Source organism: Perognathus longimembris, chromosome 20 (assembly GCF_023159225.1).
Source record: "Perognathus longimembris pacificus isolate PPM17 chromosome 20, ASM2315922v1, whole genome shotgun sequence".
NCBI classification, from domain to species: domain Eukaryota; kingdom Metazoa; phylum Chordata; class Mammalia; order Rodentia; family Heteromyidae; genus Perognathus; species Perognathus longimembris.
The window spans coordinates 24,166,723-24,181,212 of NC_063180.1; the positions used below are offsets into that span (position 1 = coordinate 24,166,723).

General features: G+C 57.8%; 1 protein-coding gene across 1 annotated transcript; it reads right to left on the reverse strand.

Annotated features, from left to right (window-relative positions):
* Positions 1-804: 804 nt before the first annotated feature.
* Iglon5 (IgLON family member 5) lies at positions 805-13,846 on the reverse strand. The gene is made up of 8 exons (XM_048329371.1): positions 13,578-13,846; positions 7,324-7,402; positions 6,508-6,740; positions 5,609-5,728; positions 4,134-4,268; positions 3,801-3,921; positions 3,261-3,415; positions 805-2,252 (listed from the first exon to the last, which is right to left on the reverse strand). Exons 1-8 carry the CDS (start codon positions 13,654-13,656, stop codon positions 2,164-2,166), a joined length of 1,011 nt encoding a protein of 336 aa, XP_048185328.1. The 5' UTR covers positions 13,657-13,846; the 3' UTR covers positions 805-2,163.
* Positions 13,847-14,490: the final 644 nt, after the last annotated feature.

Sequence of the window (14,490 nt, forward strand, 5' to 3'; positions counted from 1 at the left end):
ACAACCCCTGAACTTTCCCCCGTGTAAATACACAGTAACATATGAGGCCTAGATTCCCTCTTTAGATGGAGACCTTCCAGAAGACTCAAACGCTGTCATGCCTTTAACCCAGGACTTTGCACATGGCAATCAATAAACACACTGGTTGACTGAGCCAATGTTTTGGTGCCAGTGAAGGGCTGGTCTTTCAGCTTCTCTCAGCATGATTATGGCTTTCTCTTGCAAGCATGTTCCCCACCCCCATGGAGAATGTTCGTGGCACCTTAGTGGGGATTCTCCCAGGTTCTAGTAACGACATAAACTATGTCGAGAAAGGGTTTAGTGACCCCATCAAGGGTCTGGGCCGTTTGAGACTTTCTACTCCACTACTTGCAGTGGGTAGTCATGTGCTCCCTTGTGGGAGGTATCCTGTAGCAGTTTGGCTGCTGCCGCTCTGATCATCACATCTTCACACAGTTGTATCCAAAGAGAAAAGAAAGAGGACAGGGTTCTCTTCCCCAAAACATTACCTCTCTCTCCCTCCCCCTTCCTCTCATGAGTGAAGGAGGGGAGATATGATGAGAGGAGAAGGTAGGAGAGGAGAGGGAGAAACTTCATTGGAAGCCTATCAGCTAATATCCCTTGTGTCTCCAACCACTCAATCCTCAATGACTCAGACCTCTGCAGGCAGAGACTTTGGAAAAAGGCGTTTTATTGGTGTGGTGGTCTCAACACTCCCCATGAATTGGAACACACGGCCCCCAGGGTCCCCCCGCCCCCCCCCCCGCTCCCCTCCCTCTTCCCACCCCATCCTGGGCCCTGGGAATGGAAGACAATGTGGGATGGGGCCCACGCCCCCGTCTGAGGTACGGTCACTACCCCTTGCCCCCTGCCCTCTGCTGTCTTCCCCACCAAGCTCTGGGTGGTGTAGTTTGGGTGAGCAGTTACAGGTCTAGGGGGTTGCAGGGCAGGTGACATGGTGTCTTTGTCTGGGCTCAGGACATCTGGGTGATGCCCCCCAACTCTTCATGGTGTGGTGGCCAGGGTAGATGATTCTGGCCATCCTAGAGCGGAGAACTCAGCCTCTCGGTGCCCCCTTCCTGACCACAAGGGTCCACCTTGAGTGCAGTCCTGGTTACTGCCTACGGGACAGCGGGAGCCAGGAGATATTGCTGGTCACAGGCGCTGGTGCGTGTGTGTCTGAGTGTGTGTGAGCGCGGTCAGGTCAGCCTTTGGGAGGTACAGTCGGTGGAGCCACTGGGGGTCCCACACCTGGAGACCAGCTGCAGAGACCCAAGGGGCAGCTGGTGGCCAAGGGGGAGGGAAGCGGTGATGGGGGTGGGGCAAAGCACTGAGACAGACAGGCAACAGCTGTGCAGCTGGCCTGACAGTTGTATGGAAGCACCGATTGGCCCAGGAAGGGGGCCAGAAAGTTCGGGGTGTGTGTGGGGGGAACAGGGTAAGTGGGAGGGTTTCAGGCCCCTAAGCCAGTGGTGGGGCTTCTGGCTACAGGCAGCTGGTGGTGGAGCAGAGAGAACGCAGCCAGAATGGAGATTCCCCAAGCTAGTCACAAGGCTGAGTGCCAGCGGGCTGCGCAGGAGGTGCCTTTCCCGAGAGAAGGGAGGGGTGGGTGTGCGTGCATATAAGGGAAAGGCAGGTCAGTCTCCTGTCAGCATCCACCGACAGGACCCCATCCCAACCTCCAGCCAGGGCAGAGAGGCAGCGGGGTTGGGTGCGGGACATGAGGTGGCAGGGACGGAAGACTGCTGGTCCCCCCTACCCCTCAAGCCCACCCGAACACACATAAACACCCACACACAACACGTGGGCTCACATTCACACACCCATCCACACACACAAACACACACGAGCCAGTTGACAGCCTGAGCTAAGAGAAGGGCGCGGGGTGGCCGGGGGTGGGTCGCAATTGGAACGGTGAACAGGTGGCGAGAATGGCTGTAGAAAGATGGACAATTTTACAGTATCCCTCACAGTGACGGGTTTTCTAAAGATCTTTCTCCTCCTTCCTCCTCCTCCTCTTCCTCCTCCTCTTCTTCTTCCTCTCCTCTTCCTCCATGGCTGAGAGCTCTTCTCCGCCCCCTCCAGACTCAATGGCGCTTTCTCTCTCCCCCTATTCTCTTCTCTTGGCCCGAGGCCCCCTGCAGGGGGAGACGCCTGCGGTGCCTACATCCTCCACCACAGCCAGCCCAGGGCAGACAGGAGAGTCAGGGGCCCCGGGGGCCTGGGGGCTGAATTCTCCAGGGATCCTGGGCCTGGGGAGAGAGAGAGAGGGTCCTGGACGTGGGGCCCTGCACGATGTGTCTGCATTACCCTCCAAGTTTCTCATCTACCTCTCTAACTTTGTGCCAATACTGGGGCTGGAACTTGGAGCCTTGCACTCTTATTTGGCTTTTTTTGCTCAAGGCTGGTGTTCTACCACCAGAGCCACACCTTTTTTCTTGTTAGTTGAAGGTTAAGGGTCTCATGAACTTTTCTACCCAGGGAAGACTTTGAACCACGATGCTCTGATCTCAGTCTCCTGAGTAGTTAGGGTTATAGGAATGAGCTGCCGGTGCCCAGCTTCCCTTTGCTTTTTTGAGACATGGTCTTGCTGTATATGTCAAGGTGGTCTTAAATTCTCCATCCTCCTTGTCTTCACTTTCCAAACCAGCTGGGGGATGTGAGGTGGCGAGGTTTGGGGTACCAGCCATCTCCGGCGGCTCTGTATTATTACAGCAGCCTCCTTCCTGGTAGTCTACCTCCACTCTGACCCAGCCCCTCCCACTAATAACGATTCACAAGCTCACCAAGCATAAGCACCTCCCGGCTTGACAACCTCCAGTGGCTCTGCCTTGTGCGGTTCAGCAAAATCCGGGTGGCTCTGATGCCCCTTCCTCTTTAAGGGCAGGTGCCCAGGGTATGCCCCCTAACTCTTCTAGTCCCCAAATCTTGTGTCTTTTGTACAACTGCTGTATCCCTAGTGAGTAGCCCTTACTGGCCACTCAGGGGATACTGATGGAATGGATCGCTTTCTTTGTTCATTGAAAAGCTCTAATATCAGCCTCTGGCCCTTTCCTAAACTCTGGAATGGGTAGGAGGCAGCAGGGTTTCCATGCCCCACTCCAGCCCCACCCGCCCCTGGGCCCCGCCCATCAGGCCCCGCCCACTTCTAGGCCTTGCCTCACAGGGCTCTTCTTCACTCTCCCGGTCCCGACCCCATCCGAGCTCCACCCCTAAGGTCACGCCCTCTTCCACAGCCCCGCCCCCCAGCCCCTACTCACGCAGGAGCCGCATGGAGGCGCTGGACGCTCCCAGCCGGTTGGCGGCGCGACACGTGTAGTTGCCGTAGTGCCGGGCGCTCACGTTGGCGAAGAGCAGCATGGAGCGGGTGCGCTCCGTCTGCACCTTCAGGCCCTCGGCCGCGCCGCTGCTCAGCCTGCGGGACAGCAGTCGGCTTGGGCAAGGTTCCCCATCGGGGTGCGGCGCCTAGCCCAGCCCTCCGGCTTCCCTTCCCAGGAGACCCAGCATCTGCCACGGACCCCAGAGGCCCCTCAGGGGCCCCCTCTCCAGGCCCCGCGCCCCCGTGGCCGCCTAAAACTTGCCGCTGGATCCCGGCCCCAGAGTTATCGGAATCGCCCTGGGGACTCAACATTGATCACCCTGGGAACCCGGCAGTCTCCCCGTCTCCCCGGGACCTGCCGGGGCCTGGCAGTCTCCTGCCATGGAAGCCGCCCGTCCCCTCGCTCTGCAATGCAAGGGCCCCCTCCTCTCCCCTGCCTCCCCCGCCCCCGCCCCTCCAGACCCCCGGATGCCGTCCTCACAGCCTGTCATCCTTGTACCACTGGAAATCCGCGGGCGGCACGGCCATGGCTTCGCAGCGCAGGAGCGCGGCCCGGCCTGGGGCGGTGCGCGCGCTGGTCACGTCCGTGATGGTCGGGGGATCTGGCGAGGGGCGGAGGCCAGCAAGGTCTCTTAGCTGCTGGGGCAATATCCACCCCCCTCTCCGCCCCCGTGCCCTCCTCCAGCCGACCTGGAGTGCTGCCCAACGTCCTTCTCCATGGAACAGCCCCCTTCTTCCCAGGGGAATCCAGGAACCGCCCCCTCCTTCCCCTAACACCCCCCCCCCCCCCGCGCCTAGTGCCAGGAGCGCTCACAGTTGACGGTGACCAGCACCCGGCGGCTGTCGGGCGCCGAGTTAACGCCATTGTGGGTCACACACTCGTACTCCCCGGCCTGGCCCCGCTGGATGTCGGAAATCTCCAGGATCTCGCCCTCCGAGGTGAAGCCGTCTGTGAGGGGAGGGTGGAGGAGGGGCGGGGCCGGACACAAACACTTAACACGGGACAACACGGGCACAACACGGACACACATCAGCGGGGCGGGCACAGCAGGGCCTGGTGTGCCCGGGTCAGTAGGAGTTGGGAAGGGCCTGTGGGGTGGGGCAGGAGCAGGAACCCAGTGGGGAGAGTGGGGAGACTCCAGGGATCTGAAACCCTCTGTGGGAAGGAGCCAAGATCTTGGATCTCAAAAGAATCTGGGAGCTACAGATTCAGCGGGTGCAGATCTAGAGTCCAGTAATGGAGCTCCCGGGATCCAGAGAATCAGAATCTGTTGACCAGATCCAAATGTCTGGGATCCTCTGACAGATTCACCATCCAAGCAGATCCTCTAGGACTTAGGACATCAATTGACCAGGATGTTAAGACCAGGATTCCAGGGCTTAGAAGCCACAGTGTAGGCTCCAGGAATCTGTGTTGGGCCATTGGTTTCTGAGGCCTCAGGGGACCCATGCGTTAGGATCTAGAGATTGATTGGCACCATGGATCTCTAAATCATAGTGTGAGGAGCCAGAGACTGGGGATCTGTGGAGACCCAGCTAACAGTGCTGGTAGGTGATGTCTTGGTCCTGGGCTGTGACGCTCAGGCCCCCAGGTGCTATGTTTAGGGGCAGCTGTGAGAGGTGACCCAGTGCTCATTAAGGCAAGGGAGAAGGCCGCTCCTGTTTCCCTGCACATCTGAGCAGGGTCCTGAGCACATGCGTTTCAGGCCACTTCCCAGGGTGTGTGGATGCTGAGTGAGGTCTGAGGACCATGCTTTGAAAGCTGGCAGGTAGGGCTGGGAGCATGGCTTAAGTGATGGAGCCCTTGCCTAGCAAGTGCAAGGCCCTGAGTTCAAGTCCCAGCACTGCCAAAAAGAAGAAGAAAGAAGAAGGAAGGAAGGAAGGAGAGGATGAGAAGGAGGATGAAGAGGAAGAGGAGGTAGAGGAGAGTAGAAAGGAGAAAAATATCTTCCCAGGCTAGAGCACCCAACAGGACAGTGGTAGGAGATGACTGGGAGATGGGAATGTGGCCAAGGCCCAGGCTCCAGCCTGGCATGTGGATCTAGTGGTGGGATCCTGCATCCAGGAAGACCCATGACTGGGAACAGTGAGGCAGAGGCTGGTTTGGCAGATAATCTGGAGGCACTGGCCATGTCTGGGCAGCAGGAGGGAAACCAATGGTGAAGTGCTAAGGGCCTGGGGTCTAGGGATGAACACCAGGGCAGCAGGGGAAATTAAATCACTGTAAGGGGTGAGGGTAGGTGTCTAGGGGATGGAATGGCCCAGACTGGCCAGGGGTGGGGTCCTCACCTCGGAGCTGCCTCCAGGTGACCGTGGGCTCCGGCCGCCCCACGGCCAGGCAGAGCAGGTTCACGTCGCCCCCTTCATTGACTGTCACAGGTGAGGAGATATTCACAATGCGGGCGGGCACTGTGAGCAGGGCAAGTGGTCAGTGATGGGGTGCACGGGCAGCCCCAGGCCTTCTCCCTCAGACACAGGGGTTAAGGCCTCAGACTCCTCTCTCAGACCTAGAGGCCTAGGCCCAAGCCCTCCACCTTGACCCAGGAGTCCAGACCCTAGTCCTTTCTGACTCAGGAGTCCAGGCCCCGGCCTTCCCCCTCAGACCCAGGGGTCCAGGCCTCAGCCCTCCTTCCTGACCCAGGAGTCCAGACCCCAGCCTCCTCCCCCAGACCCAGGGATCCAGGCCCCAGCCCTTTTGCTCCCTGCCAGCCCCCCCCCCCCTGTGGATTTCTGGCACCCCATCTCTCCTTCTTGGAATCCTGATGCAGGCAGGGCTCATGCACGGCTGGTTCATTCTGTACTCAGGCTCTGCAGGTACTGCAACTTTTCTAGCACTAGCTCTGTGTCCAGCCCAGTGTCATACCTAGGAAGCCCCTCTTTGAGCCTTGCCTTGGAAAATCCAGCTCTGATAGGCATGAAGAGCCCACCTAGTATATCCTCAGCCCTTACAAGGTGCTGAGTTCCTGGTGCCCAGAAGGCCCCCAGCACTCCTTTCCCACCCTGAATCCCCCTTATCCCAGGACATTCCCTCTGCCTGGATGATATCTCCTGCTTGGATGTGTCCCTGGGATTGGGAAATAGCACCACGGCATTGGGGGCCCGGCACCCTCCTATGACCTACGGGGCGTGCCTACCATAGGGTTCCCCCGACATGTTCAGGGGTGCACCTCAGGCCCTGGGAGGCTCACCATGGACGATGAGGTAGAGCTGTGTGGTGTAGGGCTGGCGGCGGGTCTGGAAGGAGCAGGTGTAGAGGCCCTCATCGCCCAGCGCCACCTGGGTGATGAGGATGGAGAACTCCTCGGGCGTGTTGATGAGCAGCCGCACCCGTGGGTCACTGGTCCAGCGGTCATTGCCCGCATACAGGATGTTGGAGCGGTTCAGCCAGGCCACCCGAGTCACGTGCTCATCGATGAAGCAGCTGTGGGGGGACAGGGAGAGAAGGAAGGGGCTTCCTTCTCTCACTGCACAGCAGCCAGCCCCCACTGCAGGCCCTGGGTGAGGTTGACCCTGCTGTGCCTGCCTTGTGGGTAGGTAAACTGAGACTAAGATAGGACAAGTGGGGAGTCCAGGGGTGCAGCAGTTCATGGTAGTTGAGGGACTGCTATCTACCAGAGATGGGCAGGGAGCAGAAGGATGGGCCAGAAACCCAGAAAAGGGGTCAGAGAAACCCCCAAAGACCCCCAAGAGACTCAGATGGTGGCAGGGTCGGGGGTGTGTGTGTGCAGAGGCCAATGAGAAGGGCCCAGGGCGCTCGGGTGAAGTGGGCAGAGCGCTAAAGACCAGTGGCCTCCATGCTCACCTGATAAGCAGGTATAATATGTCCTCGGTCTGAGCAAGGTGGATGAGAACTCTTGAATCTTCAAAATGTAGTGGTGGTTACCATCCCCAGATGGGGGCGGTGTAGCCCAAGTCTTTGCCATGCTCCCCTCCCCCTGCTCCCCTGAGAGGAGATCCCTGCAGGGGAAGGGCCAGGCACCCCCACACACACCTGGGGTCCCTACCTGAGGGTGGCATTGTCGCCTTCGCACACCGTGTAGTTGTCTGCCGGGGAGTTGAACTCCAGGCTCTGGGACAGCAGCCCTGCAGGGAGAGTGGATGGCTCAGCCCCAGCAGCTGGGGCAGGGCAGGGCGGGGTGGAGGCCGCACACCCACAGGGAACACAATGCTCAGCCCCAGGGTGGGGACACAGGTACCTGTACCCACAACCACACTGAGCTCACTGATGTTACCAGAGACACACGTAGCAGACACACTCAGAGCAGACACACACACGTTAGCCTCCCAAGGCACTGACACACAGGTGGGGATGGGGCTCAGGTTAACAATCACACCTCAGTGACACAGAGACAGCACACAAACACATAAACATGTGTGCTCACACATGTGCACATGCACAAACTACACAAGTGCACACAAGAAACCCATGTGTGCACATACATGCCAATCACATGTGCCCACAGGTACAGTACACACTGATACACAAATATGTGCAGAGAAACACGTATGCATACATACACACCAATTACATGTGCCCACAGATGCATACATACACAGACATGGGGGTGTATATACATGCCAACACATGTCTGCACAAGGAACACTGCATATGCACACCAGTCACATGTGCCTAAACATAGACGCACATGCACATGTGTATACACACCAACACATGTGCACACACCCATCACATGCCCACAGACTCGTGTGCACGTGTACAAATGATACACATGTACACAGAGGCATGCATAAATATACACCAATGCATATGTACATGCGTGTAGACATGCACACGGAAAGCACCAATCTATGTATGCACAAGTACACATCCACACATGCATAGAGACACAGGTGCATGTGCACACAGCAGATGTGCAGGCACAGATGTGTGTCCTGCCACAAGTATACAGAACCCATGCACACAGACACAATGTACAGAGACCCATGTTTATGTGCAGACCTTACACACATGCACATGCACATAAAGACACCACACATAAGAAACACACATGCAGAAACCCATGCTGGCACACATTCATCCAGGTGTACAGAGCAGTCAACTTTAGACACTCAGTGTGGACACACTTGCACAGACCTGTAGATACACATCCACGACACTTGGCCATGCACAAGACTTTACATGCACACCTGCCAGACCCCACTGTGCCCAGGATCACAGGCCCAGCCTGCCCCTGCCCACGCTCGCCTGCGGCCCGCAGGCCCCGTCCATCTTCTCTGTGGACCGCAGCCAGTGGGCTGGACCAGGGCCAGCAAGTGGGGGCTGGGCGTGTGGAGGCAGGAGATGGCACAGGCGGGGAGGGAGGAGGCCAGCTGGGTGACCTTGGACAACAGGAATGGGAAGGCCCTGTGAGGAGCTTCCCTGCCCCCAGCCCGGGAAGAAGAGCTAATTAATCTAATGAATTAATTGCCCATGCTGGCCCCAATGGCTCCCAAGGGCCCTCTCCATCACAGCCCCTCAGGATGGGGCCTGGACAGAGCCAACTTCAATGGCTAGCCAGGATGTGGGGCTCCAGCGCCCCGAGGCCAGGCCGGAGTCTGCCTTGTTTGGAGGAGGCAAGACGAAGAGAAAGGGCCAGTCCCTGCCTGTGTGGTATGCCATGGACTTACACACACGCACACACACACACACACACACACACACACACACACACACACACACAGTGCCAGCATCAGGCTAAGAAACAGCTCCAAGAAACAGCCATGCATATGGCTGCGCACTGATGAGAGGGACACACACACTCACAGTCGCGGTGACACCATGGCCTAGACGCGTGCACAGCAGCAGGTCAGGTGGAAAAGACAGCTGTCTTCTAGGAGCAGCTAGACTGTCATGCTCAGTCTCAGGGGACATCCCAGGCCAGGCAGCCCATGCACTGAATCATCCCAGCAAATGCCACTGTTGCCCGCAATACTGTCGACAACAATGATGCTCCATACATGGCTGAGAAGAAGCTCATACAGGGGTACAGCCCCACTCAGGGTACAGCCTTCCCCTCCCCCAGCAGTGACCCAATCCATCACATGACATCCCCAGCCCAAGCAGATACCTCCCTCCCCTCAGCTTTGGAAGGAGGCCCAGAGTCCACCCACACCAAGCTACAACCTACAAGAGGAGCTGACACAAAAATAATGCCTAGGTTACTCCAGAGGCTGAAGCAGGAGCATTGAAAGTTCAAGGCCAGCCTGAGCTGCATTATGAAGCCCTGACTCAAACAAAACAAAACAACAAAAAACAAGGGCTGAGGATGTGGTTCAGTGCTAGAGCATTTGCTGAGCATGCACCAAGGTTCAATCCCTAGCAGTACAAAAAAAAAAAAAATGATGTGAGACCAAACCCACATCAGTCATACGTGGGTGCTCACATCACTCCCTAGACTGGCCAAAGCAGACACGAACTAAGGTCCTGGTGATACATCCTAGGTCAGGGCCCCCAGCCGGACACAGCTGGCACTCGAGATCAGACTGTCCTGGGCACTCTAAGAACCTGGGCGGTGTCTCTGGTCTACATCCACTTGGTTCCGAAAGCATCACATCCTGAAGTGGTCATAACCCCTGACAGCCTGACAGCCACAGCCCTAAAGGAAAGAAGGCTTGGGGCTGTGTGTAGCCCACACCATAGTCACACCTACGTGGGAGGCAAAGGCAAAGAGGCCTGCAGCTCGAGGCCAATCCTGGCAAAAAAAGTGAAATCCTTTTTGAAAAAAAACCCCAAAGGCCAAAAGACTGGGGGTGTGGCTTAGCGTTGGGCGTGACTCATTGGGGGCGGGCGTGGCTCGATGGATGGGCGTGGCTCGCTGGTGGGCGTGGCTTCGGAGGGGGAGCATTTGCCTGGTGGTGGATGAAGGAGCTGTCCAGGGTCCTGTCAGAAGCGCCTCGAATCAGAGCCCCATACTGGGAGGTGGACCCCCCCCCCCCCCCCACCACAGACAGGCGGAACCTCACCGCACAGCCTGACAGAAGGATACGCACAAAACTTGCCACAGAGATCTTGCTAACCCTCCCGGCCAAGGAGACCTTTCCCAGGAAATCCACTGCGCCCAGGACCACAGCAGAGTGCTTAGCTCAGCGCCTGGCATGCAGAGAGCCCAAGAAATGCTGGCTGGTCCTAATCTGTGCCTTCTTTTTCAAGAAGCATCTATGGTCCTCCCTGGTGAGGCATGATGTGTGGGAGACGCCCCTGGCTGGGCTGGTGCTGCGTAACTTCTACAAAATGCCCTGTAAGCATCTGCTCCCACAACCCCAATGGCAGGGAGGGCAAGTGGGATGCCGGGTGGCTGGGGTTCAAGCCTCAGCTCTGCCCTCCAGTTGCACCAAGTAACTCCATCTCTTTGGACTCGGTTTCCTCATGGGGAGGATGATCAGCCTCGCTGGCTGGGGTAGGGGAGGGTTGGATCCTGTGGGCACAGAGGCTCCAGCAGGCCTCATCTCATCTGCTAAATCAAGGAGAGGAAGAGATTCCTCACAAACAGAGGGAAGTGGAGTTGGAGGTGGGAATGTATCCTAGCTCCTCAAAGGATCCCAGAGTATCCTCCGCTGGAGAAGGGCGGAGGATCTCAAGTTCAAGGACAGCCTGAGACCTGGTCTCAACACGAACAAACATCAATACATTTGCTAAATGAACCAATAAAGCAGGGGCAGCCCCTTCCAATCACGCCAGGGCAAGGAGGCCAGGGACAGTATCAGGCTTCAAACAATGACTGTGGGCCTGATCTGCCCCCTGCAGGTGTCCAGGACCAAAGAAAGCACCCCAAACTTACTTGAAGTTGTTCCTTAGTTTAATGGAAGTATTTCACGATACAATGTAGCTGCTTTTGTGAATGAATGTTGATGGTGCAAAGGGGGGGTTGTTGGCATAGAGTTTAGAAAAGAATTAAAAGTAGATTAATATTTATGAATGCCAGGGAGGAAGTTAAGTGGAAATAAGCCAGGAGCAGAGAAATGGGCTCATTTCATTTCTGTGTTTGGAAAAGCACCAACAAACCAACCCATCCTCTCTTTACCCTGGCCTCTGTGTTCAGTGAGTTTGTGTAAATTGGAGAAAGCTAATTGGGGAAGAGACTCCCTATATCTGAGGCTGCTACTCTGGATCTCTCTCACCTCCTCTCAGTTTTTTTTTTCTTTTGAGGCAGAGTCCCACTACTTAGCTCTGACTAGCCTTAAACTCAAGAGCCTCCTGCTTCTGCCTCCCAAGGGCTGGGATTACAGGCATGTGCCAACATACTTGGTGGCATAACCTGGGTGCCAGGGGGCAGAGCTCTGGGCTTTGCTCTTATACCTGGTGCACTATTTGAGTTACTTGGAAAATATCAGGAGTATAGAAGAAAGATTAGGGGTTGGAGGTGTGGCTCAGCTGTTAGAGCATCAGCCAATGAGCACAAACATCTTATCCTCATCTAGGACGGAAAAGAAAGGAAGGAGGGAAGGTGGGAGGGAGGGAGGAGGGAGGAAGGGAAGGAAAGAAGGAAGGAAGGAAAGAAGGAAGGAGAGAAGGAAGGAAGGAAGGAAGAGAAGGAAGGGAAGGAAAGAAAGAGGGAAGATTTAAAAAAAAAAACAGCCCATGATATAGCTCACTCAGACTGTCCCTGGGTTGATGGAGTGCCTCTCTAGCACTCCAGTTTGTCTGGGCTCACCCACCCCAACTCCTCTTGCCTTAGCTCATAGTCTGGGAACCTGAGTCTAGAGGCAAGAAAAACCTGAACCAAGGTCACATGGCTTTGCTATGGCCCCACCCCACACCATACCCCAGGATTCTGGCATGGGGTGATTTTTGAGGTCTGGTAAGGGGAAGTTACCTTGAGAGTAAAGAAAGTGTTGGTGATAGTTGAAAGGGTGTGTCGTGGAGGTACAAAGAATGGCAGATACAAGAAGGTACAAGGAAAAAGACAGGACACACACACACACACACAGAGGATGAGGGCAGAAGACAGCAGGAACTCAAAGGCAGGGTGACAGATGAAGAATAGTTTGGAGAGAGAGAGAGAGGCAGATGTAACACTGTTGAGATGTAGAGACATATGGGAAGTCACCTTCCAGTAACAGAGACTAGACGGGTGCTTCTGGAAATGGGGAGACACGGACACCTCCAAAGATGAGTGACAGAGACAGACAGACAGACAGACAGACAGACAGACACACACACACACACACACACACACACACACACACACACACTGGTGGTTAGCAAGTCAGAACCACTCAGCCTCCTGTATCTTTGGGTCCCAAGTCTAATCCGTTCCCCCACTCCCAGCCGAGTGGAGCTAGCTGCGTCTGGGGACGTGGGCGTCCTGCGTGCTCAGGGCTGTGCCTGTGGCCGTGGGCGTCTGTCTGCAGGCGCAGTGGTGATGCTCTTGTGCCTGAGCTTTCTCAGGCTGGAGACCCAGAGTGACTGTCCCCAAAGGACTTGTCCTCAGTTCCCCAACTGCGACCCCTGGATGGGTCAGAAGTGTGACACTGTTCCTGAAGCACTGGGTTAATGAATCCCCTGTCTCCTTGCCCTCCCTCCTGCCCCCACCCCCGCGGGAGGATTTCCTTGACCAACCCTCTATGCCAGACCCCCACGCAGAGGACCCTCACCCAGCCTGCCCGCATTAACCCTTCGAGTCTCCCTTTTCCGGTGGGCCTGTCCTTCGTCTGTTCATCTTTCCTTGTCTGTCCATCTCTCCTCCCTGTTCATCCCTGCATATTCACCCCAAACCTCTCGATATGAGTCTCCAGCGCGGCACCCCAACTTCCCGGATCCCCAAAACTATTTCCCCACACAACTGCAGTACCCCCCGAATGTCAACATCCGCCCCCACCCGCCAGGAGCCAGCTGGAGAATTTCTCCCTTTCCTGGGTTCCCCGGTGCGGTGCGGTGCGGGGTTGTGGGTGGACACCAGGACCCCTCCTCTTTCTGACCCCTACCCCTGGCCCAGAGTCGCAGGCCCCAGACCCCTGTAAGGACTTCCCGAGACCCTGACCACGCAGCCCCTGCTTCTCGGGGTGCCGCCGCCTGCACCCCAGCTGGGCTCCGAGACCTTGTCTGGGAGGCCGTGCTCTCCAGCCCCAGGCCGGGGCAGCTGTCCGTGCCCCCGGCGTTCGCGGGGAGCAGGGTCCAGGCCCGGGACGCGGACTTCCCGGGACCCCCTCCCCGGCGCCGGGGTGCAGCCCTCGTCCCCGGCCCCGACCAGAGCCCCCGGGGCCCCCTTCCCCGTCCCGGGGGTGCAGCCCCCCGCCCTCCGCGCCGGCGCTGCGGTACCTCGGCTGATGACGGCCAGGCCGGCCAGGGCGGCGGCGGCGAGGAGCCGGAGCCGGGCCCCGGGCGCAGGGGGGGGCATCGCGGCGGCGGCGGCGGCGGCGGCGCAGGGGGAGGGGGAGGGGGGCCGGGCGCGCGCGGCCTGGGGAGAGGGGAGGGGGAGGGGGACCCCGCCTGCGGCTGCACCGGCCCGGGGGGCGGTGGGGGCGGGGGGCGGGGGCTGGGGGGGCGCGACGAGGCGGCTGGAGATGCTGCAGACCCGGGGAGGGGGGCGGCGCTGACGGGCAGGGAGACCGGCCAATCAGAGGAGGCGGGGGGCCGCGGGGGCGGGGCCTCGGGGGGGCCCCCGAGTCGGAGGGAGAGGCCTTTGTTACCGGGCCGCCCCGCGCCCCGTCTGCCCGCTTCGGCGCTGGGCCAGGCACTTGGCAAAACAGATCCCTCCTCCTGCAGGTCCGGTCCTCCGTCCAGGCCCAGCCTCCTCCCTCAGACCCAGGGGTCCAGATCCAGCCTCCTCCTCCCTCAGACCTAGGGATCTAGATCCCAACCTCAGACCGAGGCGTCAAGACCCCAGCCTCCTCCCTCAGACACAGTTCAGATCAGACACGGACAAATACTGCATGATTTATTTCACTTTCATATGGACTCTTAACAATAAAAAGAATGTCAAATACTCAGAAATAGAGACTGCTGCAGTGGTTAGCTGGGGTGGAGGATAGGGTGGGAAAAACGAAGGTGGAAGGTCATAAAATGGCAGGTATGGAAGAAGACTGGGTTATAATCAGGATTTTCCCCTAAATGATGGGTCGCAGGTGACTGCCCCAGGAAAGTGGTTCTCTCCTGGCTCATTTCTCACTACTGTCTGCCCCCTGCCCTGCTCCCCCTCCCTGCTCCTCCCTCCTGCCTGTCCTGCCCCGGC